Source organism: Lactuca saligna, chromosome 7, assembly GCF_052625555.1.
Source record: "Lactuca saligna cultivar CGN05327 chromosome 7, ASM5262555v1, whole genome shotgun sequence".
In the NCBI taxonomy this organism is placed as follows: Eukaryota; Viridiplantae; Streptophyta; class Magnoliopsida; order Asterales; family Asteraceae; genus Lactuca; species Lactuca saligna.
In genome coordinates, this window is record NC_136423.1 from 172,762,616 (window position 1) to 172,788,607 (window position 25,992).

At 43.1% G+C, this 25,992-nt stretch overlaps 1 protein-coding gene across 1 annotated transcript; it reads right to left on the reverse strand.

Moving 5' to 3' along the window:
• Positions 1-9,579: 9,579 nt before the first annotated feature.
• LOC145007465 (uncharacterized) lies at positions 9,580-25,115 on the reverse strand. Its single transcript, XM_078966398.1, has 2 exons — positions 25,012-25,115; positions 9,580-10,024 (listed from the first exon to the last, which is right to left on the reverse strand). Exons 1-2 carry the CDS (start codon positions 25,113-25,115, stop codon positions 9,580-9,582), a joined length of 549 nt encoding a protein of 182 aa, XP_078822524.1.
• Positions 25,116-25,992: the final 877 nt, after the last annotated feature.

Consider the following 25,992-nt stretch of genomic DNA (forward strand, 5'->3'; position numbering starts at 1 on the left):
AATTAGGGAAGCAGAGCAGGAAGAGTCATCCAACAGTTGTGAACACCAAAGTGATAGAACCACTTGAAGTTCTGAATGTAGATCTATGTGGTCCTTCTTCAATTGAAAGCATTAGTGGTAACATATATATACTTGTAATTGTAAAAAGTATACCGAGATTCATTTTCAATAAAGCAGACCGAGCTTCACTTATGAAAGTTGTTTCGCAACATTCACAGTGATAATGGTTTGGAGTTCAAAAACCAAGCGTTTGAAGAATTTCTAACTGAAAGGGAGTAACTCACAACTTTTCTACTCCTTACAATCCTCAATAGAATGGGTTTGTTGAAAAGAGAAACTGATATTTGTGCGAAGCTTCTAGAACCATGCTCTCATTTACAAATCTGCAAAACTACTTCTAGGAGTTTGTTATCAGAACATTCTGCTTTACTCAAAACCGATTAATCCTTAATAAGCGATTTTTTGTTACTCCCTATGAAATATTGAATAATTGAAAACCTAATGTCAAGTTCATTCATGTATTCTCTGACTTCTAAGGCATATAGGATTCTCAACAAAAAGTATAAAAAGATAGAAGAAAGCTACTATGTCACGTTCGATGACAATTATTTAAAGAAGTATCAGAAGGATGACAGTCAATCAAAGGAGATCTTTCCCAAGCCGAATCCAACAATGATTCCACTCTCCAAGGTGAAGCAGACTGCATTATTCTCTAAACTGGAGTATTGCATGTTTAATTTGTTTTATCTCTAAAATTGAACCTAAAAATGTTCAAATTTCTCTTGATCACTCGGATTGGGCGCAAGCGATACAGGCGGAGCTCAATGAATTTGAACGCAACAAGGTCTGAAGACTGATACCCACTTCGAAGGATGCATCTGTTGTAGGTCTAAAATGGGTGTTTCATAATAAAATGGAAAAATAGGGAAATGTGATACGAAAAAAGGCTCGATTAATAGTTAAAGGGTATTGTCAGGAAGAAATCATAGATTACAAGGAAACATTTGCACCATTTGCAAGACTAGAATCAGTTTGTATCTTCTTGGCATATGCTACACACAAGAACTTTCAAGTATGCCAGATGGATGTCATGTGTGCCTTTTTGAATGGCGAACTTGAAGAAACAGTATACATGGAATAACCACCAGGGTTCATAAACAAAAAGAATCCCAATCACTGTTACATTATGGGCAAAGCGGTTTATGGTCTAAAGCAAGCTCCAAGAGTATAGTACGAAACAGTTACTCGCTTTTTTAAAACAAGCTAAATTTAACCAAGGACCGGTCGACCCAACCTTCTTTCGCAAGAAAGATGGTGAACACTTGATGATCGTTCAAATTTATGATGATGACATCGTATTTGGATCCACTAACCCTAACTTAACTGCTAAGTTCTGAAAGTTGATGGAGACTAAGTTTAAGCTCCATGGGTCCGATTAACTTTTTCCTTGGTTTAAATACAAGATAGAGTTAGGAAGGAATATTTATCAATCAGGAGGCTTATACGAAGACCTTACTTGCTAAGTTTGGAATGGTGGGAGATTCACAGGTGAAGCTTCCAATGGTATTCAAAACGAAACTAACACCATCTTTGAACAATCCAACTACTGATATGACACTCTATCATCAAATGATACATTCATTGATGTATCTAACTGCTAGTCGTCCAAACATCATGTTTTCTGTTTTCTATTGTGTTAGGTTTCAAGAGAATCCTTGCGAACCCCACATGACTTCTGTTAAGAACATATTCAAGTATCTTAAATGAACCTCCTCGCTAGGAATATTGTACCCTTCAAGCTTAGGTTTCTTTGTGCAAGCCTTCTCTAATACTGATCTTTGAGGTTATGTTTTGGATTGAAAAAGTACAACGGCACGATGTCAATTTCTTGATGATAAACTCATAAGTTGGCAATCCAAGAAGCAAACTTCTGTCTCCCTATCAACCGTCGAAGATGAGCATATAGTCTCTACCTCTTGCACTTCACAAGTAATTTAGATTTAAAGTCAACTTCGCGACTATGGTATTAATATGAAGCGAATCCCCTGGTACTGTGACTCTGAAAGTGCCATTCGCATATGTCAAAACCCACTGCAACACTCAAAGACCAAACACATCACACTGATGTATCACTTTATCAAAGATCACGTGGAAGATGGAAATGCCGAGACACACTTTGTTAGATCTACTAATTAATTGGCCATCATCTTTACTAAATACTTACTTGAACAAACCGTTAATCACATTGTTGAAGGCTTAGGAATGATAGAGGCCGAATCAGTTCCGAAATGACCTTCACATTCATAAAGTTTTTGTTCACCTACGAATTGGTGCGAACGCTCGCAGTGACTCACAGTCAATTGATCATCCTGCGGATTGGTGCGAACGCTCGCAGTGACTCGCAATCCACTCTTCATTCGGAGGTTTGGAGCTTTGTGTATCCTTTTATATATATTATGTTGTTATTTGTCTGTTTTTATTTCTTTTTCAGAAAAACTCAAAAATTCAAAAATGTTTTCATTGTTTCTATTTTTATTTATTTTTCAAAAAACTGAAAATACAAAAATATTTTATTTGTTTTTATTTCTTATTTCTTTTCATAAGATTATAAAATACCCAAAATATTAGATAATTGAGTAGGATTGAAGGTACATATTCATCAATACTCTCAATTCTAAATGATGGCACATGTATAAATTATGAATCTTTGCACTAGTTAAGTGTCTCTAGAATCATGTTGTTGCATGTGGTCCGAAGCCTCACAAATTCTACGTTCGACGCCTTAATGAATCGATAATACCAATCGTTTCTTCCCAATCAGGCTAACATGAGCTACCTTAATCTTCTCATATTGAGTTAAGAGTTGACAGCTTGGTCACTTTCGCATTGAAGAGGTACATTTATCTTCGGTACCACCTCCCACTTATTCTCCATCTCTTTCACATTCATGAATGTAACCCTTGAGACTCTCGGAATTTAGCACTGAGGTTTATAGTTACACACATTCTGTGGTAATGATCTTAAATTCCTTATCACCACGAATTAGTTGAAACGCAATATCTAACACATATTTATGAATTAACGGTGAAAAAGTAACATGATCTAGATGAATCACCCTCGATTTGATGAAAAATCACCTTCGTTGTTCATACCTTGTAATCTCTTTTTCTTTTTACGAGATCTTAATGGAATGTTCTAGTCTTAAGAAATTTCTTCCCATAAGGTCCAATTTTTATTTTTCTTGAGATTTCCATACTATCCAACCACTCAAATGTTTTCCAAAGCATACTTGTTCTTATGACTACATTGGTCAGACAAGTACTTTATACGAACGTTCGGACTTATGTTGAGTTTCAGACTTAGTTGAAGAAGAAGCCACCATTTTCGCCTTATTAAAAGAAATCTTTCACTGTTTCTCCACAAATATATTATCATAATTAATGGGATACCACACCACCACTTAAGTCTCTCTTGACTGCGAAGGAAGAGATCGTTGCGCGGGATCCATCTGCTTTATGTATTCAATTACATCACTAGAATCCCTTAGAAAACTTGTTTTATTTCTTTATCTTTAGCATAATCTTGCATGAAGATCTTTACGATTTTCAAAATTCTGGTTCGTTTTCCTAATTGTTACTTTCAGATTCAGAGTACTGTAAATGGTGATCACTTGCGAAAGTCAAAATTTGTGATAGTTAGCAACTGAAACGACAAAATTGAATGCATGATATACGATTTAAGCATGTGAAAAATTCAAAATGTTCCTGATATCACGCTGTTTGAAACAACTCAAAATTTTCTAAATTTTTTTAAGCTTTTCCAGAATCAATCCGAGTAATCAAAATTATCCAAACATCAACATAGTTCACAAAATGTTTTAATTGAGCTCATATCATAGTTCCCAAAGTCTAAAATCATAAAAGTATGAGGATGTGTGTGTCACGCCTTCGCCTTGCCATGGTCACCTAAAGTACCTGAAACAAAATCGACAAATGTAAGTGTTGAGAGAAAAACTTTGTGACACACTTGAATAAATTGTTAGAACAAGTATATAGCAGAATAGTTAATCTCAAAGGATCTGTTAGCTAAACAATAATATTAAGAGTTAGAAGTTAGTGAGTTAGATGCGAAAAGTAAAGAAATGTAAATGACAACAATTGTTATATCAAGTATACACATAAGCAGATTCATAACAAGGAATGCATTAAAACCAAGTAAGTAAATGAGATCTAGCTTAGTGATTAAGTCACAAGTGACTTGCTCCAAAGAGAAATGGTGATTGATTATGAGAGTAAGAATATTTGATAAGTAAGATAAAATGAGAACTTTGAGATGTGTATTAGAATTTGATTAGAGATTCACACACGTTCTGATTACATGAGAAATGAGCTCTATTTATAGAGACTCATGAAATACAGTAGAAATGTTCTCTATGAGTAGCTATGCAAGGCCTACTGGACAATAGAGAGAATTTAAATAAGATAAAATAAACTGAGTAATAAAGAGTGATTGCAGTTTCTTCTGATGTTGGCTATTGACACTTGTGAGAGAGACTTGGCTGCGGATGTGGTGTTGACTGCGGTAGCAAGAAAGTTCAAGAGGGTCACTTTAATGATTCAACAATTTCCCCCTTAGTGACCTCTTTAACTTCTGATCATTTATCAAGATGAAGATACTTGATCAAAATCCACCAGAACTTCCTAACATTCTCCAACCAGGTGATCCTTCTCAAGATCTCAAAGTTGACCTATGCGGTAGTGAACTTGGATTTTTCTACTACAATCCGGTAGATGTCAAGCTGCTTCCTGGTGAGCCGATGCATGGCAATCATAGGAATAAAATATTTGACATTGTCGGTCTTCCTTTTGAATATGATGCCAAGTTCAGGAAAGTTGGTTGCACCTAGAGATCTGTCTGCAAAGCCTTCGGTGGGCATCGGTGCGGGGTCGAGGGGTGGTAGATCAACCTTCTTGGAAATGATGGGATGGATATCCGCATCAATCTTGGAAAAATCGCAAACCATTTCCATCAAGAAGTTGTTGGCCCTTTCAAGTGCAGTCTTCATCTTTGGGTGTTTCTCAGCCTTATTTTGAAGTACCTTGGCAATGAGAAAAACTTCTTCCGGATTCATGTTGGTGAAGTCCTCTTGGGAGTGAACATAGTCATGTCCCCTTCGGGTGAGGGTGTACTGGAAAAATTATGCCTTCATGAACTTCCGAACTTTGTAATTTACAACTGCGGATGGTCTGTCATTGGACCATATGTGCTCTATGGGAGAGGCATGTTTAGTATAGAATTGACTAAGTCTCTCAAACTCCATAGGCAGTCTTTTAGCATCGGGAAGGCTTCGGTCGAATTGCTCAAATACAGTGAAGTATCTAGCATTGCGCGAGATTGGAACGTCCCAATATCCATCAGGAGGCGGTTTTGCGTATGTGAGGTGGGGAATGTAATCTTCATCTTGCAGCCTTCTGTAGGGATTGACCCAAGAGTTGATTAGGGATTCGTCCATGACAATGTCGAAACCACTTACTCTCCAGATTTCTTCAGCAAGTTTGGCTTACTTCTAGTCTTTTTTCTTTTGGATGGTGGCAGGAGAATCGGTTGAGCTTAGAGATGACATATATTCCACAAGGAGCTTAAAATGTGGGGGAGTTTCTGGTTTTTCTAGGGTGATTTTAGTATGAGGTGGAGATTGGTGAGGCGGAGTGTGATGGGATGGTTGCGGTGTAGGGATTTTTTCAGTGATGATGTAGGGACTCTGATGTGGAGAATGATGGACTTCTTCTTCACTACCCCCTCTTGAGGAAGGCGCCCCTGGAACTTCCTCAAGCCAAGAACGAAGGCCATCTATCTTGGAGAAAATTTCTTGAAACTAAGACTACATGGCATCAACTAGTTGTTGATTATTCGGGATAGAGGAGTTGAAAAGCAGTTTGTGGATTTCCTTGACAAGATGAAGGATTTCAGGACCATAGAAATTTGTTGTCAATGACCATTGCAGGCGGTTGATAGCTGATTGAAGAACATAGATTGCGGACTCATAGACCGAGTGAGTCTCAGCAATCAATTTTGCAGAATTGGAGGCTTGATCTGAAATGGCTGCCTGAAGGGTTGTCTTAAATGTGGTGACTTCAGTGATGAGATGATCAGCAGTAGCAAGAAATTCCTTATTGTCAGCTTGACGATTATTATCAAGGGACCTGATCCCCATTTCCACTTTCAAAGAAATGCGCTCTGCAGCCATTCTCTCATGCGCTTCCAGTCGCTCAATCCTTTCTATCAGCGATTGCGGTCCAAGAGTATCATCAGGTTGCGGTTGAGTGTACTTGACCGCAACCAGGATTTGATCGACCTTAGCTTGGAGATTCAAGAACTCTTTCCTGGTCACCGCATTCTTCTTCTTCTTCTTTTTAGGTTTCGAGGTAGAGTGGTGAGAGCCACTGGGTTCTTCACCTTCATCAAACATCATTAAGTCATCATCAGATGGAGAGGGTTTGTTTACCTCTTGAATGTCATCATCATCATCAAGACCAAAGGTGGGTGTAGAGCTGATTTCTATTTCGGGTCCTTCGACTTGTGATGCTTCAGCGACTGGAGTAGGAGGAACTTTGGATGTTTGTTGGTTAGCTACATCTTCCTGATGCTTTTGAAGAGATTTAACCATTTGATCCATCCAACTTTGAACTTTCAGATTAGTGGCTATGGTATTGGCATTGCTGATAGCATTTACCCAATACTTAGCCATGGCTTGTATTTCTTGTTCTTTCTGTTACTGCTGCTTGACTTGCTGATCTTTATGGGCTTGGAAGGACCTTCTGAAAGCTGCATATTTTTTGACTTCAGCTTCGTTAGATGGTTGATACCGGCTCCAAGAATCATTTGAGTCCTCACCGTCAAATCCTTGAGTTCGCACCAAGGTGTCCATTGGCTTCACGGATCCTTGCACAGTAGTGCTCACCGTGCCTAAACCACCTGTATCAGATATAAGCAGAGTAGGATTTCCTGAGCATTCTTGGTCTCCTTGACCCGTGGTCAAGTGTGGCCTCAGCTCAGTTCTGGCAGTGGCGGAAGAAGTGACCTGCATTTAGGGAGGTGTTTGAAGTGTTTGGGTAACATTCAGAAGGATGGAGTTCAACTCCTTAGAAGAAAAGAAGTGCATTCGGGAAGCCCTGGAGACCTTAGAGCGTGGACCAGTATCATCCTCTTGGGATAATACTAGTGGGGTTTCTTCATGATGAGATGAAACATGCTCACTTGATGAGCTTGAGTGGAATTCGATGGTTATGTTGAATGGGTCTACGACAACCCCAAGGACTACCGGAGCTTGTTGAGAGGCTGAGGTATTAGTCCGGTCATGCATTTGGCTAGGGGAAGTGGGTTTTCTCTTCTTGAGAATGGCAATTGGTTGCGCATCCTCATCATAATCATTGTCCGGTATGGTGATAGTTTGAGACTTACGCTTTTTGGAGGATGCGGTTGTTTTGGGAGCATTCTTCTTGGGAGTTGGGGGTGACTTCTTGGATTCTAAGTGTTTTCTTCTCCCAAAAATATTGGAGAGAGTGTTCGAAGAAGGGACTGCGGTACCTTCAGGGATAACAATTGCGAATGGAGGAGGCGGGGTAGGGGGTATGGGGCAATACCCTCCGTAGGCTCTATGTGGTCTGAGACATCAGCAGTCTCAAGACCAAGGGATGAAAGAATGTATGTTGGGAACCTGCGGATAGGTCCACAAGGAGTTTGATCAGAAGAAGGAGTGTACCTTTTAAGATCCTTGGTAACAACAAAGTTGATGTCGTCACCCATGATGACTCCTGCATCTGAATGAAGATCAGAGATGCAAAGGGACCAAAACCTAGTGAAGGTGAGCTCGGTTGGTTTCTCCTTAGGGCTTTCCTTGGGAATGTATTGAAATAAATCGTCCCAAAGAATTTGCCCATAGTTGACATCATGGCCGGTGAAAATACTCCATACAAATTCCAAGAGTTTGAGACCCATGTTATTGATACCCTCGATTCTGCCGGAGAGACAGCGAATGACATTGTTGCAAACATATTGCCAAACTGCAGGCAGTTGGTTCTTCTTGAATTCACCAATGCCCTTGATCCGATTTTGATATCCCATCTGATAGAGAGCAGATGTAATGTCCGCCATTGATGGGGAAAAGAACTTGATAGAAGGATGAACCAGGAGGTTTATGGCATTAAGAAGCTTCTCTTTTGACAGAATGACCAGTGAATCGTCATTCAAATTGAGATGAACTTCTTGAAGATTATTGAGTGGTGGATAAGCAGAAAATGCACACTTGAAGAGTGTAGGAATGGGAACCACGTCTGTGAATGCGTCAAATGGACCGAACATAGGATGATTTTTCAAGAACTTGATCATCAGCTTGAGTGGGGTATTGTAGGTGGAATGATCGTCAAAAATTGCTTGGAAATTTCTTGAGGCAATCCTGGGAGATTCTGAGTGGTTGGAGCTCCTCGAGCCAGATGCTCTTGCTTGTTTCTTTGATACTCTTGATTTCACCATTGTTGAAGCTTGATAATGTATGAAGATTGTAGGATTTGTGTTTGCACTAAGTTCTTGAAGATTTTGAAATGCAAAGAGCGTAAAGTGGTAATGGGGTAGAAGAAAGGTTTATATAGGGGAGAGGGTGAACGGTAACTGGATTTACCCAGGGTAAAACAAGGATAAGATAAAGGGTCGTTTGGGGGGAAATTGAATTTCGGTTTTAATCTTAGCCACATAAAAAATGAAACGGTTTATAAAAGATTTGAGAGATTTTCCAAAAGTGGCCATCATTTAATGAAAAGTCAGACGTGCATTATCACGTCTGGAAATCGTGTGGAGGGGGAGAGGAAGTTGTAACGGATGTGACATGCTAGGTATACGGAAGGGACAGGTTGAACATATGTTTATGGAAAAACGATCTTTTTGTCATCACACCTAAAATAGGTCTGATACAAAGGTGTTTTAAGAAAGAGAGTGTGACAGTTTCTCAAGGAATGTTTTTTTTATTTAATGTTTTATTTAATGAAGTATCATTAAATAGCACACTACTATTTTTTAAGGAAATTTAAAGTTTAAAAAAAAAAACTGCAGATGGACTCATCATGGTGGTTGGATCTTTTGCCATTGCGGATGATCATAGCAGAAGAAACTGAGAAGAGCACTTGTAAGATAGATTAGTAATAACAAACAAAAGTGGACCAATGAAAGATATGTATAATATATGGTTGCGGTACATGGACTGCAGTAGATAGGATATCCCAAAACCATTCATCATAAATAACTTTCATTTAGAACCGCAATAGAGACCATGAATGGTCTGCGGTAGCTATCAATTCAAGAAGAATTGAGGGTCTGGATTCATCATTCTTAACATTTGTAAGAACGCATTGAGTTTGGTAGAGTCATGTGCTTTTGTAAACACATCAACAATTTCTTCATGTGTAGGGACAAAGATGAGTTCAATGTTACCTTTTTGAATGTGGTCTTTGATGAAATGATACCGTAATTCAATATGCTTGGTCTTCGAGTGATGGATAAGGACAAAGATGAGTTCAATGTCACCTTTCAGAATTCAGTGCCGTTGCTTCTTACATTACCCGCATTGGATAGTTTAGTCATTATCAGGCTGAACCTTTTGAATGAGTCTTCTAAGCTTTCACCCGCATGAGCCTTAAAGTTGTTGAAATCATTGAGTGCACTAGTAAGCTTTTTGTCTTGAGCTTCTTCGGTCCCCTCGTACAGATTCTTGAGCACTTCCCATATCTCTTTTGCGGATTTCCAATTTATGATGATAACGAAGTTGTTAGATGCAACTCCACATGATATCTCATAAAAGGCTATTGCATTATTTTCCATTTTGTCGAGATCATCCTTGGTGGGACGGCTCATGACTGGTTGACCTCCTCCTAGTCTGATAGTGGCGTCGTAGGTTTGAGCAGGTGTGAGAACAGGAACATGTGGCCCTTCTTCAACAGATCGCCATACGTCTCTTCTAATTCTTCTTAAGTACCTTTCCATTCTTTGTGACCAGTGATGATATTCATTTGCAACCAGTATTGGGGCTCAATTTGAACAACCAACACTGTTGGAAACATTTGGAGAGCAAGATTGTGACATTTTTGAAAATGAGCTTCAGTGTTATAGAAGGCCCTTTGAAAAATCAGAGTTCCAATAGTCAAAAAGCAACCACTATGGCTTTGATACCAATTGCTAAGAGAAAAACTTTGAAACACACTTGAATAAATTGTTAGAACAAGTATATACCGGACTAGTTAAGCTCGAAGGATCTGTTAGCTCAACAATAATATTAAGAGTTAGAAGTTAGTGAGTTAGATGCGAAAAGTAAATAAATGTAAATAACAACAATTGTTATATCAAGTATACACATAAGCAGATTCATAACAAGGAATGCATTCAAGGCAAGTTAGTAAATGAGATCTAGCTTAGTGATTAAGTCGCAAGTGACTTGCTTTAAAGAGAAATGGTGATTGATTATGAGAGTAAGAATATTTGAAAAGTTAGATAGAATGAGAACTTTAAGATGTGTATTAGAATTTGATTAGAGATTCATACACATTCGATTACATGAGAAATGAACTCTATTTATAGAGACTCATGAAATACAGCAGAAGCATTCTCTATGAGTAGCCATGCAAGGCCTACTAGACAATAAAGAGAATTTAAATAAGACAAAATAAACTGAGTAATAAAGAGTGATTGGGGTTTTTTCTGACGTTGGCTGCTGACACTTGTGAGAGAGACTTGGCTGCGGTAGCAAGAAAGTTGAAGAGGGTCACTTTAATGATTCAATAGTAAGCTCAAAAGCTTAGTGAGTTACCCCTAAAATACCAACACATAACATCCAATAAAATAGTAACAAACATCATGTATAATGAGCCTTTAGCATGATTGGACCGCCTCTTCAGGGCCTACAGCCTATCTAGACCGTAACCGAGCTTTCGGCATGACTGGACCGCCTCCTCAGGGCCTATATCCTATCCAGACCGCTCCTCGGGCCTTCAGCATGGATGGACCGCCTCCTAAGGGCCTACAGCCAATTCGAACCACCCCGTGTTTGTTAGCCTTTAGTACAAAGCAGGACCGCCTCAACCCCAACCCCCAAAGAATTAACCATGTGCACATATAACAGATACTCACATAATAGTCACTAGACAAACAAACCGATCTAACAGATCATATATCATAGCAACATCCTGACCATGATACCGATCTAACTGATCACTAACAATATATCATCCTTACTATCAGGATGCACATCTAATAGATCAATAAGCATATTAGACAAAACCAACATACAATCCAAGAAAGGGTCGACCTTGGTGCCTTAGACCCTGTTGATAAAGTGAGGATAACTCACCTTGAAAGTACTGTAAAACTAAACTGAGAGTCTCCCGGCACTATATCACTGACCACCCTGCCTACTTAAAATGGTGAACACTAAGTTAATAGGTGAGCTTTCCCAATATTGCCAAAAGGGCCATATTGTCCATTTCCCAATTGGGCTTAAGGCCCAAGATCAATACACTTAACCCAAGTCCATATGTACAAGCCCAATAATGGCCCAATTTTTCTAATTGGACCTAACTTCCTAATTGGTCCTCACCATGGGACCTTTTATCAAAACTGGGCCTACTTCTAATATTCAGGCCCAACAAGGACCAAGTCCAAAAGTTTAACAACGGCCCAACCCAAAGCCCACAAGTCAAAAGTCCCACAGAGAACGTACGTGGGGTGTACTTCTCCAATATGCTGGGTGTATCTTGTCCTATGTTGACCGCCATCGGGGTGACTGACCTCGTACACTGGGCATTCTGAAATTGCACTTGGCGTACGCGTAATTTCACTAAAACCTCCATAAGTGCTTAATGGCTTAAGCACTGAAGTCCAACTTCCAGATCCATCGACCAATAGTTTCTTAGGACCATAAAGTTTCAAACTTTATCACTTGGACGTCCAAAACGTCCTTAACACATGGTCTTAATCCATTAAGACCTTCCTACTTAATGCATGAAAGAAATCTAGTTGTTAGGACCTCATTTTTACAACTTTGGATATCTTATAGGGTCTAAAAGGACAACCCGTTTTGTCCAAGGCATCACATGCACCATTTTGGGACTTTTGGGGCAAGAAAGCTTTCATGAAACAAGAATAACTAGATCTATAACATACAAGCATAAAGTATCAAGCTTGTTACCTCATGGAGATTATTGGACACAACACAAACTCAGATCTATAGCCTTGCTCTACTTCTCCCACTCCTTTAAGCAATGACTTCACCTTCAAGGGTTCAAAATGTACACCAACTAACATTTCTCACAAAAACTAGGGTTTGGAATGTTTTCTAAGATATGGAGGCTGAGGATAAATAGAGAAGTGAGTTATAAGGTTGTTTATATAGTCCCCAACCCTAAATGTTAGGGTTATCTCCTGACATGAGTACGCCCAACGTACATGAGCATACGCCCAACGTACTTGGGTGTGCCTAGTATGCTCAACGTTGCCTTTTGTACGCTCAGCGTACTCCTTCTTAACTCAAAGTAGCAACTTTAGTGTTCGCACTGTTCATGGCCTTACTCTACTACTCCAGGGACCTCAATTGACACTTATAGAAGGGGAGGGATTCAAATATACCTGCGATGATTCGGGATGTTAGAACTCTCCCCCACTTGACCTAGACTTCATCCTAGATGTCTGCTGCAACAAATAGATATGGATAGTGCTCCCGCATTTCGGACTCTGGCTCACAAGTCCACTCGGACCCCTTCCGATGCCGCCACTGCACCTTTACCAAAGGCATCTCCTTGCTACGTATAATTTTTATCTTCCTTTCCAAAATAGCCACCGACTGCTCCATGTAGTTCAGGTGCTCATAACCTGGACATCATCCAACGACACTACCGCATCATCATCCAATATGCACTTCCGTAACTGGGGAACGTGAAAAGTGTTGTGTGTCTGACTGAGCTCCTCCGGAATTTCCAGTCTATAAGCAACCTTGGAAACCCTAGAAATAACCTGAAATGGTCCAATGAATCGGGGGCCCAATTTTCCCCTCTTCCTGAAGTGAATCACACCCTTCCAAGGTGAGACCTTCAGGAGTAACAGATCACCGACCTGAAACTCCACCTCAGATTGGTGCCGGTCAACATAGCTCTTCTACCGACTTTGAGCAGTCTGCAGTCACTGTATGATTTACTGAATCCTCTCGGTAGTTTGCAGAACTACCTCGGCTCGACCCATTACCCCGTGACCCACTTCTCTCAAACAAACTGGGGTGCGACATCTCCTCCCATATAACAGCTGAATAGGCAGAGCACCAATGCTGGAATGAAAGCTGTTATTGTATGAGAACTCAACGAGGGGCGGATAGGAGTCCTAACTCCCACTGAAGTCAATATCACAGGCTCTCAACATGTCCTCAAGAGTCTGGATGGTCCGCTCACTCTGGCTATCCATCTGCGGATGATAAGCTATACTGAAGTGCAGATGCATGCCCAGTTCCTCGTGGAACTTCTCCCAGAATCGGGAGGTGAACCGAACAACACGGTATGATACGATAGAGACCGGAACCCCATGACGTGCGACAATCTCGCAGACATATAGATCGGCTAATTTCTCGGCCGATGTGCTCTACCGAATGGCCAGAAAGTGGGTACTCTTTGTCAATTGATCCATGATGACCCGTATGGTGTTGAAACCCCTTGCTGTCTTTGGCATCTTGGTGATACAATCCATCGTGATCTGCTCCCTTTTCCACATGGGTACCTTAAGAGGCTGCAATTTGCCTTGCGGCCTCTGGTTCTCAGCTTTGACCATCCTGCATGTCAGACACCTCTCTACATACCAAACGATCTCTCGCTTCATGCACGGCGACCAATAACTCAAACACAAATCCCGGTACATCTTGGTGGCCCTCGGGTGAATAGAAAAGCGAGACTTATGAGCCGCCTCTAATACAATCTATATGACTCCACCAGACACCGGAACCCTGACCCGTCTGCAACAAGTCAACAATCCCCTACTATCCTGCACAAACCGGGTGTTCTCACCCTTAATCCTCTCCAGTTTCCATTTTTCCCGACGCATATCAGTGGGGAATCCACTTATATGCTCATGCATGATACTGAAACAGCAGGTCCGGCTGCCTTGCGGCTCAAAGTGTTTGCAACCACGTCCGCTTTGCCACGGTGGTAAAGGATCTCACAGTCGTAGTCCTTGACTACATCTAGCCACTTGTGTTGCCTCATATTCAGGTTCTGTTAGTCCATAATATACATAAGGCTCTTGTGGTCGGTGTAGATGGTACAACAGACCCCATAAATGTAGTGTCTCCAAATTTTGAGAGCGAACACTATTGCTCCCAACTCTAGATCATGAGTGGGGTATCTCAACTTGTGCGGCTTCAGCTTCCGCAAAGCATAGGCTATCACCCTTCCTCTCTGCATGAGGATCACCCCTAGACCTATGATGGATGCGTCATAATATACCACAAAGTCCTCCACTCCCTCGGGGAGGGTCAAGATTAGGGCCTCGCATAAACGCTGCTTGAGGGTCTCAAATGCCCCTTGCTTCTCAGGGCCCCACCGAAAATCCACCCCCTTCCTCGTCAGATGAGTGAGGGGTACTGCAATCTTGGAGAAATCCTGAATGAACCTCCGGTAGTACCCCGCCAAACCCAAAAAGCTCCTCATGTATGAGAGAGATCTCAAAACCTCCCACCGCATAACTGCCTCGATTTTAGCCGGATCGATCAAAATCCCATCCTGGTTAACAATATGCCCGAGGAACTGGACCTCTCGTAACCAAAACTCTCACTTTAAGAACTTGGCATAAAGCCGTTCTCACCTAAAAACCCCCCAATAACTCCTGCAGGTGCTTCTCGTGCTATTGTCGAGTCTTGGAATACACTAGGATATCGTCAATGAACACTATAACCTAGTGATCGAGCATCGACATGCAGACCTAATTCATAAGGTCCATAAATATCGCTGGCGCATTGGTGATCCCAAATGGCATCACCACAAACTAGTAATGCTCATACCGAGTCCTAAACGCGGTCTTCTCCACATCCTCCTCCCTCACTCTAGCCTGATGGTACCCGGACCTCAAATCGATCTTGGAGAACCACAATGCCCCCTACAACTGATCAAAAGGTCGTTTATCCTTGGTAGTGGGTAATGGTTCTTCACTGTCAACTTGTTCAACTCCATGTAGTCTATGCACATTCGGTGCGACCCATCCTTCTTCTTTACGAAGAGTATTGGTGCTCCCCAAGGAGAACTGATCGGACGAATGAATTACTTACCTAGCGGTTCGTGCAGCTGTGACGAGAACTTTTGCATCTCCGGTGGTGCCAACCGGTACGACGCCTTGGTGACGGGGGCCGCACTAGGCACTAGGTCAATCCTAAACTCAACCTGTCTCTCCGAAGGAACTCCAGGAAAATCCTCCGGATATACGTCAACAAAATCCCTAACCACTGGAACCTCTGGAACTGACGGATGGTCGCTGACTCGTGTATCCACCACATACGCTAAGTAACCCGCACACCCGTGCTGAATGTACTGCCGAGCCCTGGCAGCTAAACAAAACCTTGAACCCGATCTGGTGCCCTCCCCATAAATCACCAGTTCTCCCTCACTTGGGGTTCGAACTACAACCTGTTGGCCCTCGCAGTCAATCATAGCATTGAACCTACTCAACCAATCCATACCTACTATCACGCCAACATTCCCCATGGGGATAGGAATCAGGTCAATAGGGAAGCATACCCCAAATATCTCTAATGTGCAACCCTGTTAGACTAAAGAAGTGGAAACCCCGAGTTCATTAGCGATAGAAACTACCAATGGACACTCAAGCTCCTCGACCGGAAAACCAAACTATGTACCAAAATTCTGAGAGACGAACAACCAAATCGCAACCGAGTCGAATAATACCATGGCAGGTAATGAGTTTACTAGAAACGTACCTAATACAAGTATACTGTAACGCCCCATTCTTGAAGTATCTATTTATGGGTTCCCGAGATCAAGAGTAAGGGTGTTTCGGTCCTTAAAGTGGGTACATAGTTTATGTGTTTATGATGTGGTCCTGGGAACGGACTTATGATTAAGGAGATGTTGTAAATTAAAGATATTGGCAGCAATGGTCCCTAAGGGGGAAGTTTAGCAAAGGGGGTCACATGCATGTTAATCATCCATGCATGTGTTTGGTTGGGTACGCCAAGCGTAAGCTGGACGTACGCCCAACGTAATGAAGGAAAGGAATGCGGAGGTCTCTCGACATACGCCCAACGTACTGGATGTACACCCAACGTACGTCTATCATTCAGAAACCCTAAATTTAGGGCCAGCAACTATATAAGGAACATAATGGTTCTCACCCTAGCCTCCATAAACACTCTATTATCCTCAGAAGCCCTAGATAGTTGTTCCACCTCCATTGTTGGGTGTGTTTGACCTTGGAAAGCTTGTTTTGGAAAAGGAGAGCCATGAAGAAGAAAGAGGAAGTTGTCAAGGAAGGAGTGGGGAGGCTGGAGCTTGTAGATCTAGAAAGGCATCATCTTCTGGAGCCCTTTTGAGGTATAAAGTCTCTTGCTTGACATTTATTTTGTGTGGATCTTGGTGTTATGAAGTTTTGACATCATTCTTGTCCCAAAAACCTCATCTTTGATGTATGATTCGAGTTGGTTGAGATTAGCTGTCCTTTTTGACCTTAGGAGTGGTCTTGAGTAAGAAAAATGAGGTCCCAAGGGTTTTGGTTGTCGCATATGTGATATAGATAGGTCTTAATGGATTAAGACCTTGGATTGAGAGCTTTATGGACATCCCAAGTGATAAAGTTTCAGACTTTATGGATCATAGGCATGTTTGGTCGATGGATCTGAAGTTTAGGCTTAGGAGCTTAAGCCATTAAGGACTTATGAGGAGTTTTAGTTTAGGGAGTTGACGCCCCGCGTACTCACCATTCTGCCTGTACGCTTAGCGTACATGCGGGGGGGGGGGGGGGTGGTACGCCTCGCGTACTCTGTCTGTAAGAATCATGAATTTTGGGATGTGGTTTGGGGCATGTTTGGGTATTTGGGCCTTAGTGGCCCATCAGAAATCATATTATATGGACCAAGGAATATATATTGTTGGCTTAAGATGAGGCCCATTAAGGGATTGGGCCCATTGTAGCGAATTGGGCTATTAGTGGGTCACTAGTAGGCTTGAGAAGCTTACCTAGTGTTAGGCCCTTCATATTCTGGTGTTGGGCCTTAGTCATGGACTAGTTTGGGTTAAGGGTAAAATGGTTAATTTACTTTTGGAAGGATATTGTGCTGGGACTAATGATTGTTTTGCTGCTTCGAATAGTTCGGGAATTTCGGTGAGTCGGTGATTTGGGAATCTGCTTCTTCAGTTCAAAGTTCAACAGTTGTGAGGTGAGTTATCCTCACTATATCGACAGGATCTAAGGCACTAAGGCCGACCCTTTATCGAATTGTAATCCGGGTATCGTTGTTATGTTATTGCTTTGCTATGTTTGCATCCTGGTAGTTAGGGTGGTATATGTTAGAGACATGGTTAGTTTGGTATCCTGGTTGGGATGATGTTATGTTACGTGATCTGATCGATCGGTGTGTTTGGATGTGAATTGTTATATGATTGTATGTTTATGTGCACATGGTTGTTGGACTGTGGTTGGGTTGAGGCGGGTCCTGCTTTGTGCTGTAGGCCAACATACCTAGGCAGACTAATTATCCCGAAGGCCCAGCGAGCGGTCCGGATAGGCTGTAGGCCCCACGAGGGCGGACCAGATGTGTCGAGGCTCGTAGAGTAGACCAGGCCGACTGAAGGCCCGGTGCGGTCGGACCAGTCAAACTGTAAACTCAGAGAGTGGACCAGGTGGGTTGAAGGCCTGGTGTGGGCAAACCAACCACAGTGTAGGCTCGATGGATATGGCTAGACTCGGAGGGTGGACCAGGTGGACTGAAGGCCCCGTGAGGCGGACCATTCACACAGTCGACCCAAAGTGCATGGTTGTTCTATGTTCTATTATGATATGGCATGTTATGTGTATGGTATATGTGGTTGGTATTTTGGGGTATCTCACTAAGCTTTCGGGCTTACAGTTGTGGTTTAAATGTTTCAGGTAATTCAGGAGACCGTGGCAAGGCAAAGGCGTGATCGTACCGCTCCTCATGATTTATGTGTTTATGATGTGGTCCTGGGAAATACCCTGATAATAAATGTATTGAAAACCTTTTTGTAACAAATTAATGAAATCGGGTTGTTTTTGAAAAGTTTAAATTGGATTGCATCTTTATGGATGTTACAAGTTGGTATCAGAGCCTTGGTTTGAGTGAATTGGAGGAACATTCGTGTGAATCTAGTCTCAAATCAAGGAGAGTTTTCAAAATGAGAATTTAAAATGGTTTTCAAAATGACTAACGGAGGACATGGAGGTACGATCAGCCGAAGCCAGTAAGTAACCCCAAAATACCGTACAAGTTATTTGTTTATGAGATATGATAGAACAACATGCTAGTACTAGGCTAGGGATCTTCAGGAATTTCATGATAGAGTTGCTTGATTTATGATGCGTGCTAGCCTAGGGTTTCTTTATGTATGAGATTCCCAGTGTTCCTCTAGGAGTGAGGGTTGAGTGCTTGTTATGCCTGTTCATCTTTAGGGTGTTGTGGTGATACTTAATGTAAATATGGGTAGGTGTGGAAGGTAGTATGGACACATACTACTGAAAGCAAAGGATCCATACGCGTATCAAGGAAGTCACAACCCCTAGGGTTGGGTTGAGAGTCAGTTCCCGGGTTAGTGGGAGATATTTGATGTTTGCTGTGTTTTTCAGTATGGTGGTTACGAGGCATGGTGGGAGTGGATCTGGATCAGGATCGGGAACAGGAGGAATCGGTCAGGGTGGGTCAGCACCACCCGAGGTTATCGGTCAGATGAGCACAGATGAGTTGGATGCTAGGATTCGTGAGATCCTGCAAGATGAGGTTGCTGCCATGTAGCAGGGCGAGTTGCTGGAACTGTTTGGGTCGATCAAGACCGCCATGGTCGAGTATTTTGATGAGCGCTATGCAGCTCATACAAAGACGGCTGTTGTGGCGGCTACAGCGGCTGTAGTAGCGGCTGGGGGAGGAGCCGGTAGAGGTTTTTAGTATCGGGACTTCGAAAATCCGAAGCCCCCTACCTTCGATGGGGTTTAGGATCCGATTGTTACTATGCGATGGTTTTCAGATGTGGATGGATGTTTCTTCACATGTTCATGCCCTACTAATCAGAGGGTGAGGTGTGCTTTGAACCTTTTGAGGCTCGGGGCGAAGGATTGGTTGAGGTTGAACACGAGATCATATTCTGATGCGCAGCGAGCTGCAGTTTCTTGGGATCAGTTCAAAGAGATGTTCAGTACTCGCTATGTTCCGCCAGTTGAGAGGGAGAGATTAGCTCAGGAGTTCCTGGAGCTGAAGCAGGATTCCGAGTCGGTGATGGAGATCACCAGGATGTTCACTGAGAGGGAGATGTTTTTCCCTGTGTTTGCTTCCGAGCAGGCTCAGATGTCCTGATATCTGAGTATGCTGAAGAGAGATATCAGGCAATTTGTGTCTACGCAGAGGTGCGAGATATTGTTGGAGTTGCAGGAAGCCACTAGGCGGTGGGAGTTGGAGATCGAGTTACAGTTGAGAGAGAAGAGGCAGGCTCCGGTACAGTCGCAGCCGGCACCAAAACGGTCGAAGACTGTTGATGCTAGGTTGGGAGATTAGGGCAGCCGCACTTGTGGGAAGTGGGGGAAGGGTCACACCCGAGTTTGTAGGTCTGGTGGTGCATCGCGCAAGTGCGGGAGAGAGGGGCATTATGTGAGGGATTGTCGTCAGTCAGCCCCAGTTCAGGATATGAGGATTTGTTACCAGTGTCATCAGGTTGGTCACATGAGGGACAACTATCCATAGCTTGCTGCAGGACCGCTGCAGGCTCCAGCACTGGCCACTTTGAGGATTACGGGTGGAAGTCAGGGTGGAGCAGAGCCCCCGAGGGCTCCGGGTCGTGTATTTCAGCTTATAGCAGAGGAGGTCAGGGCAGAGCTGGATTCGGCTGCGGGTATGTTTCCTTCTTGATATCTTGATATCTTATGGTTGTTATGAAGTATTTTATTTTCTAGTCTTGTTCTCATAATTCATGGTATTGCATTCATCCGATTTTTTTGGTTTATGGTATTATTGAGAAATCGGTTAGTATCCAAGGGATTGATGGTCATAATTTGGTTGTATGGTCTTGCTGTTGAGTATAGCATTCGCGATGTGAGAAGTGTTCACCTAGGAGTCAGACTACTTTGGGATTCGAGATGTACAATGTCGGGAGAGCAGTTTTATGAAGGTTACCCGTTCAGAGGAAAACAGTGTATGGATAAGGAAGGTTTGGGATAGAGATGATTGTTCTCGGCCGGATGAGTCACCAGTATTTGGAGGTCATTGTTCTAAGTGGGAGAGAATTGGAAAATTCTCAGGAGGATCGGTAAGTATTGAGGTTTATTAGCCGTTGAGATTCGATAGTGTTTAAGTCAGCCAAGAGTGTGGGCTAGTGTGAGTAAGTGACAGACTAATGGGGGCAGGGAGCAGACTATGGGTTCAGGAAATATAGTGGTTAATATGAGGCCTGGGTTTAGGCCATGGAAAGGATTTCGGGATCGGAACGAGAGTTCGGAACCCCTAGTGGGCTAGAACATTATGTACGGGAAAGATTCCCTGGAAGGATAGTTAGAATAATGTATGATAGTTTGAGCGGTCCAGGAAGACTGAAGGTCGGAAGGTGTACTAGTCAGGCCGAAGGCTCGGGGAGCGATCCAGACAAGGTGAAGGCCTGAAGGGTGGTCCAAACATGCTGATGGTTCTGATCATGGTCCAGATACGCTGAAGTCCTGTTAAGGCGGTCCGGTCATGTTGAAGACTCTGTATGTGTTAGTGGCTCAGTATGAGGAGAATGAGGGAATATGTCGCCAGGATATGGTAATTGATATGGTCTGGCCCCAAGTATTGATCATGTTAGTGGAAGGAAGTGCATGGACCCGAGAGTGCTTGCGGGCAGAATCAGAATAGGTGAAGTTCGAGAATAGCAGTTGCTCTACATGGGTAGTCTAGAGTGGAGTTTAGCTCTGTGGAGCGCGCAGGCGCGTAAGAGTTGTTGAGTGGATTTCCTGGAAAGGAAAAGGTGTGTAGCTACAGAAGGAGCATGGGTCCTCTGTTAGGGGAGGAAGTGGAGTAAATGGATGACCTTCATGCCTCAGTCATTAGTAGGAGGTACTGGATAGTACCGGATATACGGAAGCACCTGCGGGTTGGCTGCTCGTTGAGGTAGCGGCAAATTTTGAGTGATGCTCAGACATATTTTCAGTCTCCTTGGAAAAGGAGGAGGTTAGTGGCTCCAGAGTGGAGATTTGGAACAGGGGAAGGTGAGACAGCAGGTTAACATACTCGGGAGTAGTTTGGACCGATGCTGAAGATGATATAAAAGATTTCGATTGGAGGCAAAGGACCTGGAGATCACGATAGGGAAGACACATTAGTAAGGTTGCAAGAACCTGAGTTGATGGGTAATCGAAATCTGCAGTGTAGGGGTTGTTCGGAAGTTGTGTTGCCGTAGGCTTCGAAGACGAAGCCTAATTTAAGTGGGGGAGAATTGTAACTCCCCGTTCTTGAAGTATCTATTTATGGGTTCCCGAGATCAAGAGTAAGGGCGTTTCGATCCTTAATGTGGATACAGAGTTGACGCGAACGAACTTATGATTAAGGAGATGTTGTAAATTAAAGATATTGGCAGCAATGGTCCCTAAGGGGGAAGTTAAGCAAAGGGGGTCCCATGCATGCCAAGCAAGCATGCATGTGTTTGGCTGGGTACGTCCGACGTAATGAAGGAAATGAACGCGGTGGTCTCTTGACATATTCCCAACATACTAGATGTATGCCCAACGTACGTCTATCATTTAGAAACCCTAGATTTAGGGCCAGCCACTATATAAGGAACATAATGGTTCTCACCCTAGCCTCCATAAACACTCTCTCATCCTCAGAAGCCCTAGATAGCCATTCCACCTCCATTGTTGGGTGTGTTTGACCTTGGAAAGCTTGTTTTGGCAAAGGAGAGCCAAGAAGAAGAAAGAGGAAGTTGTCAAGGAAGGAGTGGGGAGGCTGGAGCTTGTAGATCTGGAAAGGCATCATCTTCTAGAGCCCTTTTGAGGTATAAAGTCTCTTGCTTGACATTTATTTTGTGTGGATCTTGGTGTTTTGAAGTTTTCACATCATTCTTGTCCTAAAACCTCATCTTGATGTATGATTTGAGTTGGTTGATATTAGCTGTCCTTTTTGACCTTAGGAGTGGTCTTGAGTAAGAAAAATGAGGTCCCAAGGGCTTTGGTTGTCTCATATGTGATATAGATAGGTCTTAATGGATTAAGACCTTGGATTGAGAGCTTTATGGACGTCCCAAGTGATAAAGTTTGAGACTTTATGGATCCTAGGCGTGTTTGGTCGATGGATCTGAAGTTTGGTCTTAAGAGCTTAAGCCATTAAGGACTTATGAGGACTTTTAGTTCAGCGAGTTTATGCCCCGCGTACTCACCATTCTGCCTGTACGCTTAGCATACATGGGGGGGGGGGGTATGCCCCGCGTAGTCTGTTTGTATGAATCAGAAGTTCTAGGCCGTGGTTTGGGGCATGTTTGGGTATTTGGGCATTAGTGGGCCATCAGAAATCATATTCTATGGACCAAGGAATATATTGTGGGTTTAGGATGAGGCCTATTAAGGGATTGGGCCCAATGTAGCAAATTGGGCTATTAGTGGGTCACTAGTGGGCTTCAGAAGCTTACCTAGTGTTGGGAATTTCATATTCTGGTGTTGGGCCTTAGTCATGGACCAGTTCGGGTTAAGGGTAAAATTGTTAGTTTACCCTTGGAAGGATATTGTGTTGGGACTAATGATTGTTTTGCTGCTTCGAGTAGTTCAGTATTTTCGGTGAGTCGGTGATTTGGGAATCTGCTTCTTGAGTTCAGAGTTCGGCAGTTGCGAGGTGAGTTATCCTCAATATATCGACAGGGTCTAAGGCACCAAGGCCGTCCCTTTATCGGATTGTAATCCACATTTCGTTGTTATGTTATTGCTTTGCTATGTTTGCATCCTGGTAGTTAGGGTGGTATATGTTAGAGACATGGTTAGGTCGGTATCCTGGTTGGGATGATGTTATGTTACGTGATCTGCTCGATCAGTGTGTTTGGATGTGAATTGTTATATGATTGTATGTTTATGTGCACATGGTTGTTGGACTGGGGTTGGCTTGAGGTAGGTCTTGCTTTGTGCTGTAGGCCAACATACCCAGGGTGGACCGATTATCCCGAAGGCCCAACGAGCAGTCCGGATAGGCTATAGGTCCCACGAGAGCGGATCAGATGTGCCGAGGCTTGGAGAGTGGACCAGTCCGATTGAAGGCCCGGTGCAAGAAAATCAGTCATATTGTAGACTTAGAGAGTGGACCAGGTGGGTTGAAGGCCCGGTTGGGGGCGGACCAACCACACTGCAGAATCGATGGATATGGCTAGACTTAGAGGGTGGACTAGGTGGACTGAAGGCCCTGTGCGGCGGACCAGTCACACAGTAGACCCAAAGTGCATGGCTGTTCTATCTTTTATGTTCTGTTATGATATGGCATGTTATGTGTATGGTATATGTGGTTGGTATTTTGGGGGTATGTCAATAAGCTTTCAGGCTTAGAGTTGTGGTTTAAATGTTTCAAGTACTTCAGGAGACCGTGGCAAGGCAAAGGCGTGATCGTACCGCTCCTTATGATTTATGTGTTTATGATGTGGTCCTGGGAAATACTCTGATAATAAATGTATTGAAAACCTTTTTGTAACGAATTAACGAAATCGGGATGTTTTTAAAAAGTTTAAATTGGGTTGCATTTTTATGGATGTTACATATACACATATATAAGCATAAGTTAGATGTAATAAACGAGATAAAGGCTTGAAAACATACCATCGACCACATCGGGTGCTGCCATGGCCTCCTCAGTTGGGAGTTGAAAAGCACGTCCTCGAGCCTTCGGGGGCTCTACCCCACCCTGCCTCCCATCAGTGATCCTCAATGTAGTCGGCGCTAGAGCCTGCGTCGGCCTGGTAGCTAACTGCGGACAGTTGGTCTTCACATGACCAACCTGATGACAGTGAAAACAAATCCACGTATCTGGGGTAGGGACGGGCTGGTGACACTCGCGTGCAAAGTGCCCCTCCTTGCCACATTTGTGGCACCCAGTTTCATTCGACATGCTCTGGTATGTACCTTGCCACACTTCCCACAAGTGCGGGCATGTTGCCCTCCCATCTTGGAATCAGCAGCCTTGAACCGCTTCGGCGCCGGCTGTGCCTGTCCTGGGGCCTGTCTCAGCTCTCGCAACTGTAACTGAATCTCCACCTAACGCCACCTCGCGGCCTCCTGAAGCTCCAACAGGGTATCACATCTTTGGGTCGCAACAAACTGTTTGATATAAGTCTTGAGCATGCTCAGATACCGAGTCATCCAAGCCTACTCATAGGAAAACTCTGGGCAGAACATCTCCCTCTCAGTAAACAACCCGGTGATCTCCGTTACCGACTCTGTGCCCTGATGTAGATCTAAAAAGTCCTGTGCTAGTCTCTCCCACTCCACTGGTGGAACATAACGGGTACTGAACATGTCTCTGAACTGACCCTAAGAAATCGCAACTCGCTGCTCCTTAGTGTATGATCTGGTAACCAATCTCCCCTAATCCTTCGCTCCAGACTGTAACAGGTTCAGAGCACACCTCACCCTCTGATCAGCAGGGCATGAACACATGAAAAAACATCCCTCCACATCATACGACCATCTCGTAGCGACAATCGGATCCTGGACCCCATTGAACATAGGGGGCTTCGTGTTGTCGAAGTCCTAATACTGAAATACCTGGATAACTCCCCCCCCACACCCACTGCAGTTACATCTGATGTCGCTGCAGCGACATCCGTCTCATCTAGGGCTGCATAGTGCTCATCAAAGTACTCCACCATGGCGGTCTTAATGGACCCAAACATTTCCGATAACTGCGCCCAAAACAATGTAGCAACCTCATCATGCAGAATCTCACGAATCCTGTCATCTAACTCATCCGTCCCCATGTAACTGATAACCTTGGGCGGCGCCGATCCATCCTGACCGCCAGCTCTTGACCCTAATCCTGATTCGGATCCAGCCCCAAAATGCCTCGTAACCACCATACTGAAATATACAACGGAAAATATCAGATTATGCACATAATAACTAGGAATAAACTCCCAATTAGCCCTAGGGATTATGACTTCCTTAACACGCGTATGGGTCATGTGCTTTCAGTAGTACGGGCCCATACTACCTTCCACACCTACCCATATTTATCTCAAGTATCATCATAACGACCTAGTACATATACATGGTGTTCACTCAACCCTTGCTCCTAGTGAAGGCCAATTGTTTCATAACTGGTCTATCGGCCTCCTACAACTCACCCATGAAACTTCCACCAGCCCTGCAGCACTAGTGTATGCTAGCCATACATAATGTTTTACCCTATAGACTTTCGAATATCAAATCTTACCCTAAGCCCCCAATCATACAAGAATAGAACATCAGGCCAAATCAAACATTCTCAGGTTATAAGATCTTAATTATGGATAACCATAACACATACACTAATCGACTACAGTAATGATGTCAATCTCATACAAAGGAACCCTTAGGCTAACAAGCCTCACATACAGGTAGTTATATCATGTAATTTCCTGAGGATCTCTAGCCTAGCACTAGCATGCCGTTATAACATATCACATAGTCAAATAACTGTATAGTATTTTGGGGTCTACTTACTGGCTTCGGTTGACGTACACATCACATCCCTTTTCCAAATTTTGA